Genomic DNA, 21,711 nt, shown 5'->3' with positions numbered 1-21,711 from the left:
GTAAAATGTGTTTAACTGCTGTTACGGCTAAAGAAAACGAACGGAATCCAATCAGTAAGTTACACAACACAAACTTACCTGTAACTGATGAAACCGTCCCCGCTGCCGCCGTCATACCGGAAGTTACCCGGGAGACAAATGATGTAACACACAGAAGATTCCGGACTACTAAAGGTCGACACCACTAGCTGCTAATCAGAAGCGTCTAGTTTTAACAGCCAGAAAACTCACAAATAATACTAATAATTTAAAAATGCCGAGAGGAAGCAGAAGCCGGACATCCCGGATGGCCCCTCCAGCCAGGTAACACTTTATATCTGACGGTTTAAATAACTTGTTTGAACAGTTAGTGATGGCTAATGTAGCTGCTAGCAGGGTTAGCTTCCATACGCATGTAACGTTACTGGCAGTCAGGGACATCAACTGAGAATAACAGCTAAAGCTAATGTTTAATGATGATTTATGTATCTATGTGTCCTTTCTTTTACTGGGGAAACTGGTGATTGTTCAGATTTTTGATAAACTGATCAAGGTCACAGAGTATTACCTGCATTGTCATCATTTAGTGTTGCCTGTTTTATGGCATTACAAAGTCAACAATACACATTTCAAAACTGTGTTAAATTATATAAAACTTAAGGTAGCTAGGACTTGTTTTCCTTTAACCTGCAGTCAGACGTTTTTCAAGATTATATATGTGTGTTAAACCACACGGAGCTCAGTCTTATAGCTGCTTATACCATATGGGATTTTGTTCAGGTTAAAATCCTCCTAAAGTTTATAGAAATATTTTCCTCTTTTCTGTGTGTTTTGACTTTGTTACTTTTTGACAGCATTATCACTAGCTCTGATGACAAACTGTCCAAAGGGATCCTCATATCAGTGACCTCAAGTGACACCATGCGCCAGTGCCACCTACAGTTACATTTTAATCACTTTGTTGCACACTTTGAATGTGTTTTTGTATTACATTCATTGATCCAGTGCTCCATAGTCAAGCTTTCCTACCAGTGAAGGTCTAAGGACAGAAAGATTTGCATTTTAATTCAATATTTGCATTTATCCTTGATGTGCAACTGAGTCCTCCTTCAGTTTAGAGTTTAGGTTTTCTGCCTCTTTGGACCCCAGAACTAGCAATTCAATCAAAAAGTATAGTAAAAAGTAGTATAGTAAAGTATAGTCAATTTAATTGGGAGGGGACAGTGTTTTTTTTTTTTTTTAAATTTATGTAAACCTTGTAATTTAACTGCTAGAACAGGCTGATAAATTTGTAATATTACATCACTTTAATGTAAGCCTTTAAAATCTGGAAAAGACAACACAAATTACAAAATCATAATCTAAAATGATATCGAGTGTCATATCACAATATCAATATAATATCCGTATATTGCCCAGCTCTAAATCAAACAACAACAGCACATGCAGGTCGTGTCAGTCGTTAAAGTACTTATTAAAGTAATTATTTTCTCTTTACAGCCGGGCTCCACCATCACCACCACCTATGGCCAGGGCTGCACCCCCTCCCTCCTACGCCCCGGCTCCAACGCATGCTCCTCCGTCTGCTGTGGGTGCTCCAGCTGCAGCACCCAGGCAGCCCGGTATGTTCGCCCAGATGGCAACGACAGCCGCTGGCGTGGCGGTGGGCTCTGCAGTAGGACACACCCTCGGCCACGCCATGACTGGAGGCTTCGGTGGAGGGGGCTCGGAGCCTGCCAAGCCTGACGTAACGTACCAGGTAAATAAACTGTGGTTCAGCCGGTCATGAGACCGGAATAGCCTCGAGACAGATTAGAGTGTCTGACACCTGATAGGAAGGTAACCGTCACAAAAACAGGTGTGTTTGTGTTTGGTGAAGGCAAAGTAGTGATGAGAAGAACAATGTTTGTTTGTAGGCTCCTAGTCAAGTTATTGGGGAATCCTTCCAAAGATTAGGAAAACAAGATAATTGAGTTTAAGCACTTATTGTGCTGCTTTCTGTCCCTTAATGATGCTCTTGTTTTGTATTGTTATAAATCCAGTGCACCCTGGCCTTTCCTCTACAGCGCTGTGCTTTCCTCTGTTTTTAGGAGGTTACTGACTGGAATATGTTGACAGTTTACCAAAACGTTTAGCAGTTTTCAGTAGGTCATTGAAGTGCATTACAACATATTTGATCTAGTATATTTTGGTCTAATTTCTTTATTTACTATTTTTATGTATTGAATATATGTTTTAGTAGGTAGTGGTAGTGCACCTATGTTGAAATATTACTGTACAAGAGTAATTTTATTTATATTTTTTTTCATTATGTTCCAATGTGAATACATATTAAATAGCACTTGTGTTATCTTATTTTTTTAAATTTGGTTTTCAGTTAAACTATATACTAATAATATAAAAATGAAGAAAACCCGCTGTTAAAAGGACAAATAAATTTGTGATCTGAGTATTGACGAAAATAATTGTGATTTATTTTTTCCCATGATAGAGCAGCCTTACTTAACCATGCTATATATCTTGGCCTGTGAGTTATTTTAAGATATTATACGCTTGTATTTTATATCACCATGTAAGACATTTCAATATTTTAGGGGTAAATGTGCTCAATTATTCCAGTAGTTTAGGCAAGAAGATGTCCCTTTTTTATTGCTGTGTTGCAATTTGAAACAAATGACAGAAAAATCAAGCACCATGCAGACAGACGTCTGAAAAAGACATGTGACCGATCCCGTCCTCTGCCTCGTGTCTTTCAGGAGCCGTACCAGCAGCAGCCGCAATCCATGTACCAGCAGCAGCCAATGTACCAGCAGCAGCCCATGTACCAGCAGCAGCCGCAGTCCATGTTCCAGCAGGAGGCTCCTCCACAGGCCTGTTCATATGAGCTGAAACAGTTCATCGAGTGTGCCCAAAACCAGAGCGACCTCAAGCTCTGCGAGGGCTTCAGCGAGGTGCTGAAACAGTGCAAGTTCTCTAATGGTGAGTGGAAAAAAGGAGTTTTATTCAAATTAGTTTGAAACAATTGTCTGGCTGTCAATCAATGCAGTCTAGGACCAGCAATACTGTAAATGTCACTGATGCACCATGGGCATGTGGTATACAGAGGCAAAGAAGTTATGAAGACCATGCAGAGTTGTGGGTATTCCAAAGGTTTATTTAATCCAATACGAGCAAACAAAGAGAACAAAGAAACATGGCTCCTGCTGCCTCTCTGCATTGTGGTAAAAAAACCAACATAGGCCCACCCAGGTGCATACCAGCCCTCTGCCTACCCCCCTACCTATATAACATCAGGCGCCCACACTGTCAATCCAATTTCCATAAAAAACAAAAATACTATGTAAACTAAATACGCTAATAATGATTAAACTAAACAAAAAACTAACAAAACAAAGTATTATCAAAATAAACAATTGTCTATAATTAACTGTACTTATTATTATTATTAATATTAATATTATTAATAATAATATTAATAAATATTATTATTATTATTATTAACAATAATATTAATAATAAATGTAATGGACAACCAAATACTCGTAAGAAATAAATAGCTCCAACAATTTAGTTTATGAAACTGCAGGAAAGCTTGAAAGTGCTTGAATTTGCCTTTGGAAAAGGTGTGGGAACTCTGTTTGTTTATAGCTCTTTGGTATGTGTGTCTAGCAGACCAGCAATGCAGCGTTGGACCACTTATGTAATTGTAGCGTTATCTTTTTTGTTGTTTTCAAAGACTCACACTCTCTAATTTCATAACAGAATGATCCGTTGTCTCTGCTCTCTACACTTGATTTAACACCAAATGCCAAATAAGGAGGCTTTACATAACCACCTCTAAACGTCATAGCTGAACGACTTGGCACTGTGAACGTCATGGATCTGATGTAATGTGTTGCAGTACACAGTGTGACCACAAGGAGGCGCAGCCTTAAAGGCTTTGATTGCTCCATATAACCAGCTTTTTACTCTTGTGCTGTAGGGTTTTTAAAATTGCCACATTATTATTCTAAATGGTAGGAAGTTTGAAAACTTAATCTTTCTTATTTCTTTACAGGTCTGTCATGAGACAGAGACAAAAACCTGAAGAGTGAAAATCGCACACACACAGAAGCAACCACGCTGGATGAATATTAGGAGTTAATTAATAAAATCAATAAACATGCTTTAATTTGACAGTTTATTTTCATCAGACTTGTGTTCATTCTCAGGACAGTTTGTAATAATAGTGTTATAAATACTGTTTATATATTTTGCTGCATGTTGATTTCAGTTGTCAGTTGTTTTTTTTTAGTTTCAGTGCATTTTGATTTAAATTTAACTCCATTTGTAGATCATGGTAACTTGTAGGACCTCCAGGTTCCACCTGTCTGGAGTATGGATGGCTGCATTCTGTTTGCAACATGTTTAGATTTCAAAATAATAAAAATAATAAAGCACTTAATTTATCAAACACTGAGCATTTATTTTTCCAAAATGGAATATTATATTTTTTATTATTATTATTTATTGATTGGCAGGATTTATTTCACTGCCTGTTAATGAACTGTTTTCTCTTTTAATGCACCCTGGGCGAGTTGCAAGGAGTGAGAATTAGAAATACCAAGTTCTTTCAACAACTTGAAGGTATTTTACAAATTGCACAGAAGGAAATGTGCTTCTGTTTCACACAATCCTTGACTGAGGTGGAATGTGTAATTGATATCACTGGTATGTTCTCTTCTACTATCTCCCCTGAGTTGCTTTAATGCATTGTAGCAGTCTGTCTGTGGTCTAGAGTTTAGGAATCGGGCTTGTAACTGAGGGGGTTGCTGGTTCAAGGACTGACACACCCTTGAGCAAGGCACATAAGCCAGTAGAAATGTGCAGCCTACTGCTCCTAAGCATGGTGTGTTAAGTTAAAGATTAAGATTTTCTTTATGACAATCAAGACTGATAAGACTATCACAATGAGGAAATTTCAAGAGTTACAGCAGCAAAGTGGATAGCAAAAAACAAGTACAACAGCAATCTAGACTACAAACATAAGCAAATAAACAAGTTTAAAAAAAACAATTTACAATATGAACAAGTACAAATATAAAAAGTATTGGTAACGCTTTATAATAAGGTCCTTAATAACCATTAATTAACAAGTAATAAGGCATTATTATCGCGTTAGATCCGGTAGTTGCAAAAAGCATAGTTAACTTATAGTTAACTTATAATAGATGAGCAATAAAGTATATTTTAATATCAATAAGCAAACAAAATAAGATTAAAGGCATGGCAAAGACATAACTTCTATAAGCTTATAAACACAATAATGTTAATAAGCATCTTGTAAGGACTTACAAGGGCCTTATTACTTGTTAATTAATGGTTATTACAAGGACCTTAATATAAAGCATTACCAAACTATTAAAACAAAATACAAAAAAAACTTAAGAACAGTATAAGACAGCAGTTGGATATTGACCATTGCATAGAGAATATTGCACATATAAGTTAAAGTATATATATACTTATATATAATATATATATATTATATATTATATATATATATTAGTTTAACAGATCTTGTGTCTCAGTTGGACCTTCCTGGCTAAATTATATATATATATATATATATTAGACTGGACATTCCAAGAAACATTTCTATTTTTGCATCTAAGCTGTCATGTCACTCCATTATCTGCAAATCCAACCAGTTGCAGGTGAATGTTGGTAATGTAGGACAGCCCTCTGTCTCTGAGTGTCTCTGAGTGTCTCACAGTGAGACTGAGCAGGGTGTTATTTCATGGATCTGTTTTTTGTGGGGACATGCCTTCAGAGTGTGCTGCTGCTGTGGAAGCAACAATTTATTTTTGGCATCTGACATTAAAGCTCACCCTCTGTAATGGCAGCGACCCCACCGAGACACCGCGACAGCCCCGGCACCGTGTGACTGCAGCTCTTTGTCCGTCCTCTGGCTGATCATGATGGATCTATAACAGGGATTGACCGGCACCGGACACGGTGAGTGTTGTTGTTGTTTTTTTCTTTAATGTATGACTTTATTACTGGAGCCCGCTAAAGGTCAAATAGTACCAGAGGATAAGAGGAGATCTAGTTCACACACTGGGACATATTAGTCTGCAGCCTGTGATATGTCGGCTATGATACTATGTCTGGACCCAAATCACAGATTGTTCGCTGTTTATATCAGTTACAATGAGCAGACATTTTAAACATCTTACTGTGATGTTACATAAACAGTGCAAGGGGTTAGTAACTGCGTTTAAATTTTAAAAAAAAATACGCCTTGAAACACTCTATCTGTCCTAAGAAGTTCATTTTCATTAACTCACGATTTTTGATAATTTTTGAATATTTAGACCAATCCGATCTCTGCCATTTGAAATGGTTTAAAAAAGAAATGAAGAAATATGACATTGTTTATATACATCGATCAGCCACAGCATTATAACCTCTCACAGGTGAAGTAAATGTCCTGTCAGTGGGTGAAATATAACAAAGTCACATTTCGGAGTATAAACTAAATACATTTATTCAGTTACAGTTTGGAGACACTTGTATCAAGTGTTTCTATATAAATGCTCCTCTAAATGTCTACTCCACCACAGTTCATTGTAAAATATTGTACTTTTCTACTCCACTACACATGTTCAATGTGTATACTATACTTATATATTACTATTACTATACTATATATATATATACACACACACAGACACACAATCTCAGCCCAAAGTGACATTTATAAATTGCATCATGCTAATATTTGCCATTTCTGCATCATATATGAATGAAACAATTAATGCATTATCCAAAAAGTTGCTGATTCATTTTCTGTGAATTGACCAGCTGATTAACCAACTAATTATTTCAATGCAGTAGTTAAACGAGCTTCACGCTGACCTGCTACAACATTACAGTGCTGCTTATACAGTAAGATATCAGCAATGATTATTAAATAACATAATATGTAATAATGTAGCACTCCTCCTACTAAATTGTCTCCTGTGTCATTGAGAATACAATCTCTTTGTGTCAGCGACCTGCTGTGAGCTGTGAGAGGAGAGAATCTGTGCAGCTTCTGTGCTGAACAAGCTTCATCATGACCAAAGAGGAGGAGGTCCCTGACTGGGTGGGAGCCCAGGAGTTCTACGACAAGTATGAGTCCAAGGAGATTCTGGGGAGGTATGTTTATAAAGTCTTAAATTAGCCTGCAGCAGGAGTTCCCAATCTCAGGGTCAGGGCCATGACAGTCATCTAATCTTTGCTTCTATTTTCTTGTAAGCTAATGGACAAAAGCAAGAAAAATCACGGTTTCTTCGAATTGGTCACATTCAGAAGTTATTTGTAATCTTTGATAAGAAGAATCCAGCTTCATACTGAAGGAGGAGTTCATTAAATTAACTGGATTAACTGGATCTTTGTTTGATGAGAAAATCGATTCCACTCTGATACACTCCTGAACAAAATCATAAGATCAGGGGAAATATTACAAGTAATTGCATTTCGCGAATAAACAGGAGCAAGACATTAAAAAAATAGATTAGGCAATTTATTGAAAACATTTAGCATTTAAACTCAAACAGGCTGTTCATCAGCGGATCAAAAGCTCCTGTTTATTCGTTTTGCATTTCGAAGTTCTACTTACAACCTGGTTATGTTTTACCAATGGTCTTAAGATTTTGTTCAGGAGTGTATATTTACTTTAAATATGATGCTACAACCAGTTGTGGTTAGCTTAGCTTAGCATAAAGGCTGGAAATGAGGGCAAACGGCTAGCCTCGCCCCTCCTCGAGGTAACAAAATCCACCTCTGTACCAGTACTTGTAAAGGTCATAGGCCCCTTTAACAGCAGCCATTTTGACATGTAAACACAGATGATATCATTGTGAGATCACACATGCATGCTGACTTACATTAAATAGAACAGTACATAATCCATTTGATCAATTACACTTGTGTTTACCCTGCAATAGCTGCTGTGAAAAGCCAGTTTTTATCTATCTTCTTTAATCAGACAGAAGTTTGCTCCAAGGTTCAAATAACGGTCTGTGTGATGACAGCTGTGCAGTGTGCCAGTTACATTCAGGAACTACGTTACATTCACTCTCATGCAGACAGGCCTGTCTCACAGCACTGCCAGCTGTGGTGAAAGGTCTGGCTGCAGCCACAGTGCCCCTGTAAAATAGATAATGAACTAAGCAGAAAGGGAGGAGAGTTCTGTCTGAAATAACCCGCCACTGGCAGGTTTAACACTCATCTGGTGAGTCAGACCCGGCCCAATTAAAGTGAAAGCAAACCCCATATCCACTCTTGTTTTGGAACAAGCTTTGTCCACTTGAATTTCAACTCGCTTCATTTGCATTTTTCCAAAGGCTGTATTTGCTATTTTTGTAACTTCGTGCCCAAAGATTGACACATGAAAAGTCTCAAACTCAGCAAAATGGACAGAAAATAGGAAATACAGGCAGAGGACGCCACACAGTTCTAGTAGGTCATAAGTGATGCTTGATCAGGATTATCTATACTAGATTAGATTAGATTAGATTAGATTAGATTAGATTAGATTAGATTAGATTTGACTTTATTAATCCCACAATGGGGAAATTTCTTTGATACAGCCGCAAAATATCACACAATTTTTAAGATAAGATAAAAAAACAATCTAAGAAAAGACATTGAACAATATACAAAATATACAATAATATTAATATACTTTATACAACTTTGTGCAAATTTAGTGGAGAATGTGCAGACTGCAGATTATATGCAAGAATGTTCAGATTGTGCTGGTGTTGTACTGCCCTACCAAGCATAACTGCAGTAACTACATTTTTGGTTGAAATTGAGTTATAACTAAAAATGAACTCACTGATGTCTGTATTATCTTGTGACAATGTTTTAGATTTCAATTTTGCTTTATTTCAGAGAAATAATACTGTGATACAGTGTAGCCTTGTATTTCTTCATTGTGTTGAATAGTGAAGACAGTAATAATAGAAATTATACGTTTATTTGATAGGGAAATTATTATCTAGATAGTAATTAAGTTAAAAAAAGTGACAAAATGTTATTTAGACTAAAATATAACCTTACTTTATAATATTAAGTCTAAAATACACAAATCTTTGAATAGAATTGTTAAACACTTTTAAAACAATATTGTAGTTACTGCACTGTGTTTGTGCAATACTATTAGAACCTTTTACAGCAATGCAAAACCAGAATGCAGTAACTACATTTTTTGGGGTCAAAGTTTGATAAATCATCTTGATTTTTTAGCGTAAAAATGACATCATCAATACATGTAGAAATAAGTGTTGCATCACTTACCTACCTGTAACCCATTTGGCTGCCTAGTTAAAAAAAATTAAGGGCAGTATACATCCTGCATAGTATACCTTTAAATTTGTGGTCTAGAAATTTACAAAATTTCCCAGGTTCTTTATTGGACAGCACAACCCAATATGTATATATAATATATATATATATATATAATAATATGTATATGTATGTATATATATATATTATATATATATATATATATATATGTTAGGTGACCATGACTTAACCGAGTCATTGTTGGAAGAGATAGGTCTTGAGCCTGCGGCGGAAGATGTACAGGCTCAACATGTTGATAATGTTTATTAGACCGAGACATTGTTGGTGTTGACAGTACAAAAACAAGCCAAATGGTTTCCCCGAAGTTTCCCAGAAGTCCCTGGGGAATGTCAGCAGTGCCATGCAGAGCTTTGTCTCATTGTCAGTCCTCTCCATCTGTCAGACGGTGGTGCTGTTACGTAAAGCTCACAGCATTCGACGAGGCTGTATTCATTAACTTCAGCGTGTTTTTGGACAAAGGTTTAGTGTTGGGAGCTGCCCTTGATTGGATGGCATGCGTTGTGTTGCGTAATTCCACTTCCTTTCTCACATGCGGGTCATGAGGTCACTGGATTTGGAGAATGTGCTCAGCTGCTGTAGTACTCTTCACATCTAACCAGCTAAACACTAACAGGGGACAGAGAGTCAGGCTAGTGTTGTCTGAATGATCCTCTAAGCTGGATTTTATGAGTAAAAAAAAAGGAGTACACTGTAATAAATTATTCAGCAGTCATTTCATTTTATTTAATATATTTGATCAAATGTATCAAATATAAATGCGTCCTTGATTTTGAGGCAGTTGTTTAAGAAACTTTAACATAAAATGTTTGAGATAGAATCTACTTATTTTGATCACATTAAATATCACCTTTATGTGTATGTAATTCTAAATCAATTTTGAATGAATCCAACACAATAGAATTAGTCCGTTTTTAATTGACAGGCACTTCCTGTTAAGTTGTTATTAACTCAGCATGCAACAAAGTTAGATTTAATTAATAATATTACGTGCAATCCGTTGCCTTAATTTTATTGAGTAGCTATTGTTTATCTTTTTTTACAGTGTACTATATAGGATGAACATGTAAAAACACTTCACATCCAACATTTGTCACAGAAATCTTCAGTTAATTCCTGAAATTCCTGACCAAAGCACACAAACATGTCTCCTTTGAGCCCAGCTGGACAAATAGAAACCTCCAAAAAAAAACTGACGAAGCACAGTAGATAACAAATGTTTCCTCTTCCTCACACAGGGGAGTGAGCAGTGTGGTGCGTCGCTGCATCAACAAGCGGACGTCTCAGGAGTACGCTGTGAAGATCATCGATATCACTCCCTCGGACAAGACGACCCCGCAGGAGATCGAGGAGATCAGAGAGGCCACGGTGAAGGAGATCGACATCTTGAAGAAAGTCTGTGGACAGGATCACATCAGTAAGCACGTCCATTCCTCTGATTCATTTTATTCAAAACTGTGTGCATCAGCAGCTTTATTAAAGCAGCTATAAGTAACTTTCATGTTTGTGTTGGTTTTGGCGCCTCCTGTGGACAAAAGTGGTAATGCTTCCATGGACACCACTGCCTTGTATCATAAAGATCTTGATCTTCATTTATTTTGGAAACAAATTAAAGAAAGACGCAACTGATTTTTAATATAATTTTTTCTTTTAATTTTTTTCTCCCTTTTTTATATTTTTTATTGGAGATTATATAAGCATTAATACAAGATACAAAGTTATTCCACAGCTATTATCCACATTTTTTTTTAAAAACTGGCACTTTATAACGAAGAACTGGAAAAAAAGACAACCCCCAAGAACAAAGAGGGAGAGAAAATAAAAAAATAAATAAATAGTAGGTGAAGATAAATAGGTACATAAATAAAAAGAGAAGTAAAGACAATACAAAATATATAGTAATATAGAAGGAGGCAAAAGAGAATATTAAAATGAATAATAGTAATGATAACAATAGATAAACTAGGACTGCGCGCAGTACTGAACGGGCCCTCGCAGTACACGCGTGTCGGGGCATGCTGCCGTCGGGGTGTGTGCGTTACAGGGGCCAGTCTATACCACCCCTATGAATTTCATTGCCTTAAGTCTTATGGTCTGGGCACAGTGGCACTTATTAAATTAAACTGCCGCCAGAGCGCCACCTAGGGGCCGATCAATAAAACCTTCAAAGGTTATCCTCAGGAGAGCATTGACAATAAGTATACCAAGTTTGGTGTTAATCCAACCAACCGATTTGGAGATATAAAATACTTCAATTTAAAGAGCGCCACCTAGTGGTAATCGGCCAAAATTTTGCAGCGAGCCTCAGGGGCTCATGGGGAAGTAGCAACCTGAGTCTCATGTCATTCAGACACACCAATGTGGAGATATGCAACACTTTGTGTTTTGTCTTGATAGTAGCGCCACCTGCAGGAAGTTGTTATTTAATAACTTGAGTATTCTTTGGGTAATCAAAATTCTTTTAATAACTTTTTGTCATGAGGGTCCGTAGATGCTGTGTGCAAAGTTTGGTGCAAAACGATGAAATTGCCTAGGAGGAGTTCGAAAAAGTAGGTTTGCGACTTTTTGCGAATTTGCGAAAAAAAACTCTAGGCGAAAATGGGAGTGGCTTATATCACGAGATTCAGCACAACTCAGTGAACGCGTGGATATAAGTTTTTTGAATGTGCGATAAAGTATGTGGGAGTTATTAGCCTAAACGCGCTTTCCTTTATTACAGCGCCACCTAGTGGTGGAAATTCAGGATGACAATAGATTATAAAATTTTTCACCATGTGTGACTTATATTTAAAGTTTCATGACTTTTGGGGTATGTTCAGGCAGTGAAAAATGCGATCATTTGGGAAGAAGAAAAATAAAAAAAATAATAAAAATAAATAATCATTCGAAATACAATAGGGACCTCGCAGGTCGTTGCCTGCTCGGGCCCTAATAAATACAGGATGCCCTTTGTGCTCACAAAAATAAATAAATAAATAAATAAAAAAATTGGATGCATCAAGTCGATTCAGTTGGGGTTATTTTTCTTTTTTTCCCAGCTGTTTCAGAAATGAAGTAATCTAACTGTGGCAATGTAAGATTAACACTTCACCAACGTAAATTCATATATTGATGCAGCACCACGTCTCACAGATTTTTTTTCATAAATAAAAATCGACATTATCTACCTGTCAAGGAGGATGATTGCTATTCAGGATCAGTTTTACCTGGAAAAATGTAAACAAAGGCTCTTCTGGTCTTCGTGCTTTAAATAGTTTTGTCTGTTTTCGTGGGGAATCGTACCAGGCATTGGCAGTAAAAAATAGTAAATTTTCTCACTGATGCTCTCCTTTGATTATCATTAGCCTCATAGCATAATTGCCTAAGTCATTTTTTGGGCAAATTGTGATATCTGCCTAACTTTACTCTCCTACCACTGCTGCATCTTTCTGCCTTATTGCCTATGTTCTCAACCTATCCAGTCCAAAATCACTTTCTGCCTTAGTCATCTACTAGACTTAGGCATGTTTGCTGCTACATACAAACCAAACTACATTATTTATATGTAAGAGAAAAATTGCCTTAGTCAGGGCATATTTTGCCTAAGTCACTTTTATCTGTTATGAAATCGATGTGTTTAATTTTTTATGCAAACTTGTTCACACTTCTATTTGAACTTACTGTTACAATATCAATTAAAAATACCAATGGGCTTACTAAAAATTGTGTTTTTTCTTGTTTCCCGAAAATGTTCAAATATGACTATGAGGCTAACGTTATGTAGGTCGTATCAGTATTGAATCAACACTGTTTAACAACCGGCTAAAACTCTGTGTAGCTGCTTAAAAACAGGAATGAACTCATAAAAAGGCAGAAAAGCTTGTCTGGCACTCTAAAGGTCAGTTGTTGTCAGCGTTGGCTTTTGCTCCCTTTTGGTAATCAACGATCAGTGTTTTTGTCTTCAATTGACGCTGATCTCCCTTAAAATGTCTCTCTCCTCTGCAGTACAGCTCAAGGACTGCTATGAGTCCAACGCTTTCTTCTTCCTGGTTTTTGACCTGTAAGTGTCAAATCTCAAGTTTTACATGACTGGGGTAGAAATTCAAGCAAAGCAGTGAATATTCAAATGTTTTATTTTCTTCCCCGCAGGATGAAGAGGGGGGAACTTTTTGACTTCCTCACAGAGAAAGTTACTCTGAGTGAAAAGGAAACCAGGTCAGTAAGAGTGTGTTATATCCTTATTTTAACTATTTACCATTCAAAAGCGAGGAATTATCCTTAAGAGTTTGGTGTGTGTTGGTTTTAGGAACATCATGCGTCCTCTGATGGAGGTGGTCAAGTTTCTCCACGACCAGAACATCGTCCACAGAGACCTGAAGCCTGAGAACATCCTTTTAGACGATGAGATGAACATTAAACTCACAGACTTTGGCTTCGCTGTTCAAGTTCAGCAGGGACAGAAGCTCAAAGGTTTGTGAAAGCTTGAATGGAAACCAAACCATTAAACAATCTGGTAAAAACAAAACAAAGTATTTACAATTTACAATATGAACAAGTACAAATATAAAAAGTATTGGTAACGCTTTATAATAAGGTCCTTAATAACCATTAATTAACAAGTAATAATAGAATAGATAGAATAGAATAGAATAGAATAGGTCTTTATTTGTCATTGTCACATGCACAACGAAATTCATTCAACATTTAAGAGTCTATAAAAATATAAATATAAAAAGAAAAATATGTACAATTCAAAATACCCAGTTTAGACAAACACATAAACACACCCAGACATACATGCATAGTCGCACAGGAAAAAAAACAACAAACAAACAGCATGAACACACAGTTCATAAGGCATTGTTCTCGCTTTAGCTCCGGTAGTTGCAAAAAGCATAGTTAACTTATAGTTAACTTATAATAGATGAGCAATAAAGTATATTTTAATATCAATAAGCAAACAAAATAAGATTAATAAAGGCATGGCAAAGACATAATGGGTGGGTCATGGGTGTTTGTAATGCTATTATTAACACTTATATAAGCTTATAAACACACAATAATGTTAATAAGCATCTTGTAAGGACTTACAAGGGCCTTATTACTTGTTAATTAATGGTTATTACAAGGACCTTAATATAAAGCGTTACCAACAATCTTATATAATAGCTGAATGAATTTACGTCAAAGTGACAATTTTATGTCACACATTTAGAGCAGTTAACAATATAAATCACTGTGGAAATTCCAGCCGGTGTATATTGAGCTGAGGGCATACTGTAAGAGTCCTGCTCTAATAAAGTTACTATGTGCAGTTACAGCAGCTGCCGGTGGTCCGTGGAGAATCTGGGTCTGGTTGCACAACATGCTCCCATCTCTCTTAGCTGCTCTTACAAAGGTTAAGATGCAACAGGACACGCAGATCTATTTACTGTGTTCCCAGACACTCACAGCACACTGACCTTTAAAAAAAGACTTCTCAGAAAGCATCAGATCTTCAGCAGTGGGAACTGGCAAGTCAAACGTCTAATGGAACTGTGCATCGTCACATAATTCAATTCAAAAAGTGGAAATAACACATTATATAGATCCATTACACACAGAATGAAACATTTCATGTCTTAATTTATTTAATTTATTCTAATTATAATGATTATGGCTTACATTTAATGAAGACCTAAAATTCAGTGTCTCAAACATTTTTTGATTTTACAAAAGAACAATTTTAAAAAAGTATGTTTAATATGGAAATGTTGGCCTCAGGAAAGTATGTTGATCTATATGCACTCAGTACTTGGTTGGGGATATTTGACTTAAACTACTGGAAACTGATATTTTAATGTATTGAGATGCACCTGTATTTCAGTAAAATTAATTTTTAAAAGGTGAATGATTTTAAATACATTTTTCTCAGGTGTAGGTAGGTGGTGTTATAGATGTTATAAAATATACAGGGTTGCTCATAAAGTTGGAATAAAATATTTTTTACCTCTTTCGATGAAATGATTGTGAAGATGTTATTTTATTATTGACAGATAAAGTGTATATCTTCTCCAAACTTTACAAATCAATCTCTTCCAAACATATAACAATGTAAATAAAACAACAATCAACAGAGGATTGTGTCTGAAAACTATTCCAACTTTATTTACTTACTTATCCATATTCAGTGTATTTATAGTCAGGAGGCCCACAGGCAGCAGCTAAATTTATTTTAGCCACCTAAAAAAAGGCTGGTTAAAGTGTATGCTATATTAAGAATATTTTCACAGCTCTTACAATAGGAAACTTATTGTAAGTCGCTTTGGACAAAAGTGTCAGTTAAAAATCATGTAATGTAATGTTTTGTAATGAAACTGTAGGTGTTATATACAGTCATGGAAAACAATATTAGACCACACTTGTTTTCTTCAATTTCTTGTTCATTAATTAATTAATGCCTGGTACAAGTAAAGGTACATTTGTTTGGACAAATAAAATGATAACAACAATAATAGCTCATAAGTGTTTAATTTAAGAGTTGATATCTAGCCTGTTTCCATGGTTTTCTTGATAATAACCACAATCATTATCAAGAAAACCATGGAAAATGGCTAGATATCAGCTGAAATGAACAAGAAATTGAAGAGAACAGGGTGGTCTAATAGTTTTTCCATGACTGTATGCTCTCTTCAAAGCCACCAGACTCCATTCACAAAAACAGTAAATTTAACTTCACACAGCACAATAGTTTCTGGTCTGCTGCTGCCTTGAGTGGTTAGTTAGTTAGTTTTATTGTGTGACTTTAGTGAACCTGAACTAACTCTTTACGACACCAAAGTCACACAACAATATGAACAAACTAACTCAAATTACTGTGTTTGTCAATGGAGTCTGGTGCTTTTGATGAGAGCGAACATGGCTATAACATTATAACATATAACTTCTACTCCTTCAGCCCATACACATCAGATTACAGTGCACTCATAGAAGTACTTTTGTTCTGTGATGCAGAAGTGTGTGGGACCCCGGGTTACCTCGCTCCTGAGATCATCGAGTGCTCCATGGATGGAGGACATGCAGGATACGCCACTGCTGTGGACATGTGAGTGTGCAGCAGTGGTGTAAAAAGTATTCCAATCCTTTACTTAAGTAAAAGTTTATTGCTCATCTATTATAAGTTAACTATAAATTAACTATGCTTTTTGCAACTACCGGATCTAAAGCGAGAACAATGCCTTATTACTTGTTAATTAATGGTTATTAAGGGCCTTATTATAAAGCGTTACCAATACTCGCTATTGTTATTGTTAGACATACTCTAAATATAATATTGGATTATTATTATTGATGCTGATTTATATAAGCAGCATTTTAATTTTGTAAGGTTTGGGCTAATTTGAACTACTTAATGTACTGTTATGAGGTTTAGTTAAAACATTTTTTCACAATCATTAAATTTATCATGTTTTTTATGTTAAATCTCAATCTGAAAAGTAACTAAAGCTGTCAGCTTAATGTAGTGGAGTAAAAAGTACAATATTTGGCTCAAAATGTAGTGCAGTAGAAGTATAAAGTTACATAACATAGAAATAGCAGAAATACTCAAGTAAAGTACAAGTGTCTCAAAATTCTACTTTAGTACAGTACTTGAGTAAATGTAGTTACTTTCCACAACTGGTGTGCAAAGACATTAAAACACACAACATGGAGAAAAGTTATAATAATGTCAGTCAGATACATAAACTTAAAATATATAATAAAGTTTTTACAAATATTAACAAATTAATAATGAGCAATGTACAAATTCTGCACCGATGTGAATCTATTGTGCAGTTTATTTGTATGTTTATGTACAATATACAAACTCACACTTTGAGCTTATTATCAGGAAAATAAATGTACACACTCACTGCAAAAAACGAAAAGTTGGGTGAACTCAAAATTTCAAGGCAACAAACTTCGATAAAATTTTAAGTTCGACAATTAAACTAAATATTTTAAGTTTTGTTTTTGAGTTTGCTTAACTCTGAATTCTGAATTTTGTCAACTCAAATGGAAGTTGCACTAACTTATAATTTACATTGTAATAACTTGTCAGCTAATATTGCGACCACAATCTTGAGTTAGCTTTGATACGCTAATGGCTACTCTTGTAGCTGTAACAAGCAGCGCCGCTAGCATCAGTTAGCCACTAGCATCAGTTAGCCGCTAGCTTTTGCTAATGACCGAATTTCACCGCTTTCCTGCATTTCACAACAAAAAAAATAAGAGTTAGTAGAACTATTGTCCCTTGTTGTGAACCCCAACTTAAAGATATAGTAACAACAACTCATAATTTATATTTCCAAGTTTTACCAACTTAAATCACTGTTTTAGGCCAAAAAATACAAGTTTCTTGCAGTGCTGTTAACAGACTGTGTAATCTTGATTTTCTCCTGGTTTATGCATACAGATGGAGTTCAGGGGTGATCATGTACACGCTGCTCGCAGGCTCCCCGCCCTTTTGGCACCGGAAACAGATGCTGATGCTGCGTATGATCTTATCTGGGAAATACGACTTCTCGTCTCCAGAGTGGGAGGACCGATCGGACACTGTTAAAGATTTGGTAGGTTCTTTGGTAATGCTTTATATTAAGGTCCTTGTAATAACCATTCATTAACAAGTAAAAGGCCCTTGTAAGTCCTTACAAGATGCTTATTAACATTACTGTGTGTTTATAAGCCTATATAAGTGTTAATAATGACATTATAATACAGCTAATAGCAGGCTATAAGAGATGTATAATAGCCTCATGAGTATCTTATAATTCTTCATAATAGCATTACAAACACCCATAACCCACCCATTATGTCTTTGCCATGCCTTTATTCATATTTTGTTTTCCTATTGATATTAAAATATACTTTATTGCTCATCTATTATAAGTTAACAATGCACTTGTTAACAGTTAACTATGCTTTTTGCAGCTAAAGGGATCTAAAGCGAGAACAATGCCTTATTACTTATTAATTGATGGTTATTACAAGGACCTTAATATAAAGCGTTACTGGTTCTTTTTTTTTAAACTTACGAATACTTAGTATTATGATAATTAATATATGGAGCTGATGCACAGTTTTGATCACAGAAGAGTTAAAAGAAGTTTCTGTGGTTTTCTCAGATCTCTCGGATGCTGGTGGTCGACCCGAAGCAGCGATTCACGGCTACAGACGTCCTCAACCACTCGTTCTTTTCACAGTATGTGGTGGACGAAGTACGACAGTTCACTCCATACAGGCGGTTCAAGGTGAGACATAAAAGGTTATCAGTTAAACTCTCAGAGCCATAAAATACTGTCCATGCCTGTAAGACAAACTAAAGGAAAACATGGACTTTTTATGGCCTTACCAGAAACTAATTGTTATGATATTTTAGAGATACTGTCCTTAAACACAACAGCAAAGACACCGTTCAAACTTTGCACTCACACAATAACTGGAAACTACATGAAAAAAATATTCAATATGATCTTAAACTGTCTGACTCCAAAATGTCCTATGGCTATAGTCAAAGTTTATTACAGAATTAAAGCAACATTTAATATTGTGTTGATTTTTGCAGCAAATTGAGACTGTTTCATAACCAGTTTAAAACTCCTTGGAGCAGCTTAAAGTTTAAATCTTTTTCAAAGATTATTCTAGAATTCATTGATTTTTCTGTGTTCAATCACTTGATTAGATTAGATTAGTGTTTAATTTAATTTTGGGCATTTTAGAGTTTATTATAAAACAAGTTTTAAGTAACTTTCATTTAAAAAATAAATTAATTTCATTGTGCACTGAATTGAATGAAAACAAATAGTTGCATCAACACCAAAACATATGTGTGTTTAAGGATGATAAAGGCGGTGCAACAAAATCAAAAGAAGGGTAAAAAAGATGTTAATCAAACAGTCTACTCACAGTCCTGACAATAAGTGAAAACACCTGTGTGGGTAAACTATGGGTGTATATAGTATTCAAAACGTACTTCAGTAAAAATACGAAAGAATCAGCAACAATATGTACTTAAAGTATCAAAAGTAAAAGTACTCTTTATGCAGAATGGACCCACTCAGATTGTTTTATATATTCTGAATATATTATTAAATTAACTGTATTGAGGCCTCAAGATAGGGCTCATTTTAACTACTTAATATACTTTTATGAGGTTAAAAAAATAGTGGAATCACTTTAAATTTATCATATTTTTTTATGTTAAATCTCGATCTGAAAAGTAACTAAAGCTGGCAGATAACTGTAGTGTAGTAAAAAGTATATTTGCCTCAAAATGTAGTGGAGTAGAAATATAAAGTTACTTAAAATGGAAATACTCAAGTAAAGTACAAGTGCCTCAAAATTGTACTTAAGTGCAGTACTTGAGTAAATGTACTTAGTTACATTCCACCACTGATAGGTAAGGTGATGGATGTAGGTGAAGCCTCAATTTGATGCTCGTACCACTCTTCCCCGTGTCCACATCCAATAAATCCACAGAGACCAGCCGGTAAAACTTAAAAATACAAAATATAAAATGTCACAAAATTAAATGAAAAACGCATCCCATACACGAAACTAGAAAAGTAGTGGAGAGAGATAGAGAGAGGTCAAAAAACTATCGGGCTCCACTCCCTGCTTGTCCTGACTGACCACAAATCACATTACCTACCAAGTTACCATTACCAAACACTCGCGAGAGTGACATATTAAAGGTACAGTCTTCACAAAACAAAAATATACCTATCCACATATATTGTAAATATCAAAACATGTACATATTGTAAATATTATTATTATTTCTTATGAACTTCAATTATTCTTTTAACAACAAAAAACTGCATTCAGGCTCCTACAATGGATATGAACACCTCCAACAACATTAGATTTAACCTTAATACTCTGACACGCCTGTGACCTTTTCCCAAATTTCCTCCTTCAGGTCATTTGCATGACTGTTCTCGCCACGATGCGAATCTATTGCAACTACCGCCGAGCCAAGCCCGTCACCAAGGATGTGATCCAGAGCGACCCGTACGCCGTCAAGCCGATCCGCAAGCTCATTGACGCGTGTGCCTTCAAGATCTACGGCCACTGGGTCAAGAAGGGCCAGACCCAGAACAGAGCGGCTCTTTTCGAGAACACTCCCAAAGCCATCCTGCTGTCGATGACCGCCGAGGCGGACGAGCCGATTCAGCACATCTGGTAACGAGCACCGGTTCCTCAGGACACATCTGCTGGAGACTCTCCTCCTCAGCTACTCTTCTCTGTTGTATAAAAGGAAATGAACTGGTAAAACATAACAAAGGTTAATTTAAGTTTGTCATTAACGTGCAGAGCATTTGTTGCTCATGTATTTTGAACTGCTGCATGTTTATTTATTACAGTGGGATTCATTTACCTCAAGATCTGCCAAGTGTGGAGGCAAAACATCTGCAACAATACCACTGTCATACACTTTACTCATTTTCTGCCCGAAATGTTGATTTAAAAAAGATTTACTGGTCAAATGCAAGTTTAGAGAAAATATTTAATGTCAAAAGAAGCCATTCTCACTTACATATCCTGTGAAAACTGATTTATTCTCTGATGCCCGTCTAAAGCATTTGGGGACATTGTTTTTATCAGAAGACAGATTGTTTCCTACACTACGTAACAATCTCCATATTTCAAAAGGTAGACAAAAGATTTCAGCCTTATATTTTACTGTATGAAATATGGTTCATAATTTATTGTTTCACTTTCTCAGTCAGGTAAGTGAGTAAGAAATCCATTTGCCTCAAGTAAGCTTTAACTTGCCCATATACAAATACTTTTATATATTAGGGGTTATAAATACCATTTGGCAAATGGAAAAAAGGGGAACTAAACTCAGTTTTTGCCCAATCTGGTAAGTTAAGTTTTACTCACCTGACGTGGCATTTTACTTGCCAAGGTTCAAGGTTAGAATATAGATTTCAGTTTTAAAATAATAAAATCAATTAAATAATTACTATTTGTATAAATGATGCCCTGAAGCATTATGTTACACTTGTTTTTTGTCAGAACTGTGAAGGCTCAGCTAAGCAGCCAAAGCAAAACTTATAAAGAAAAACAAGTTAGCAGGCTGGAATATGAAACAGTGAACCTGCATACTTGAAACTGCATGGACTTATACATTTGTGTGGCTGTTTGAACATTATGCAGGATGTATTACTGGTAACAGCTTCAAGGGAAGTGTTTAATATTTTGGCACTTTAAAATGTATGCAATGGATTTATTTATTAAAATGTGCTTTTAATTTAATAGTCTCATTTGTTTTTAATTTTTATCTGGGTTGTATTTTTCTGTGTTTTTGTATAACTTTAAGCCTAATTTATA

General features: G+C 35.7%; 2 protein-coding genes across 2 annotated transcripts; both read left to right on the top strand.

The window, feature by feature from the left end:
• Positions 1 to 140: 140 nt before the first annotated feature.
• chchd2 (coiled-coil-helix-coiled-coil-helix domain containing 2) lies at positions 141 to 4,432 on the top strand. Its single transcript, XM_059331339.1, has 4 exons — positions 141 to 303; positions 1,480 to 1,738; positions 2,736 to 2,958; positions 4,037 to 4,432. The coding sequence occupies exons 1-4, from the start codon at positions 254 to 256 to the stop codon at positions 4,045 to 4,047; spliced, it is 543 nt and encodes a 180-aa protein (XP_059187322.1). The 5' UTR covers positions 141 to 253; the 3' UTR covers positions 4,048 to 4,432.
• Positions 4,433 to 5,679: 1,247 nt separating this feature from the next.
• Positions 5,680 to 21,636, top strand: LOC131969430 (phosphorylase b kinase gamma catalytic chain, skeletal muscle/heart isoform-like). Its single transcript, XM_059330426.1, has 11 exons — positions 5,680 to 5,976; positions 6,859 to 6,909; positions 7,016 to 7,161; positions 10,614 to 10,792; positions 13,360 to 13,414; positions 13,504 to 13,569; positions 13,661 to 13,824; positions 16,348 to 16,438; positions 17,789 to 17,942; positions 18,498 to 18,623; positions 20,294 to 21,636. The coding sequence occupies exons 3-11, from the start codon at positions 7,079 to 7,081 to the stop codon at positions 20,558 to 20,560; spliced, it is 1,185 nt and encodes a 394-aa protein (XP_059186409.1). The 5' UTR covers positions 5,680 to 5,976; positions 6,859 to 6,909; positions 7,016 to 7,078; the 3' UTR covers positions 20,561 to 21,636.
• The last annotated feature ends 75 nt before the right edge of the window (positions 21,637 to 21,711 follow it).

The sequence above is a fragment of the Centropristis striata genome, chromosome 4, assembly GCF_030273125.1.
Source record: "Centropristis striata isolate RG_2023a ecotype Rhode Island chromosome 4, C.striata_1.0, whole genome shotgun sequence".
NCBI classification, from domain to species: Eukaryota; Metazoa; Chordata; class Actinopteri; order Perciformes; family Serranidae; genus Centropristis; species Centropristis striata.
This window is presented reverse-complemented; position numbering and strand designations above follow the sequence as displayed.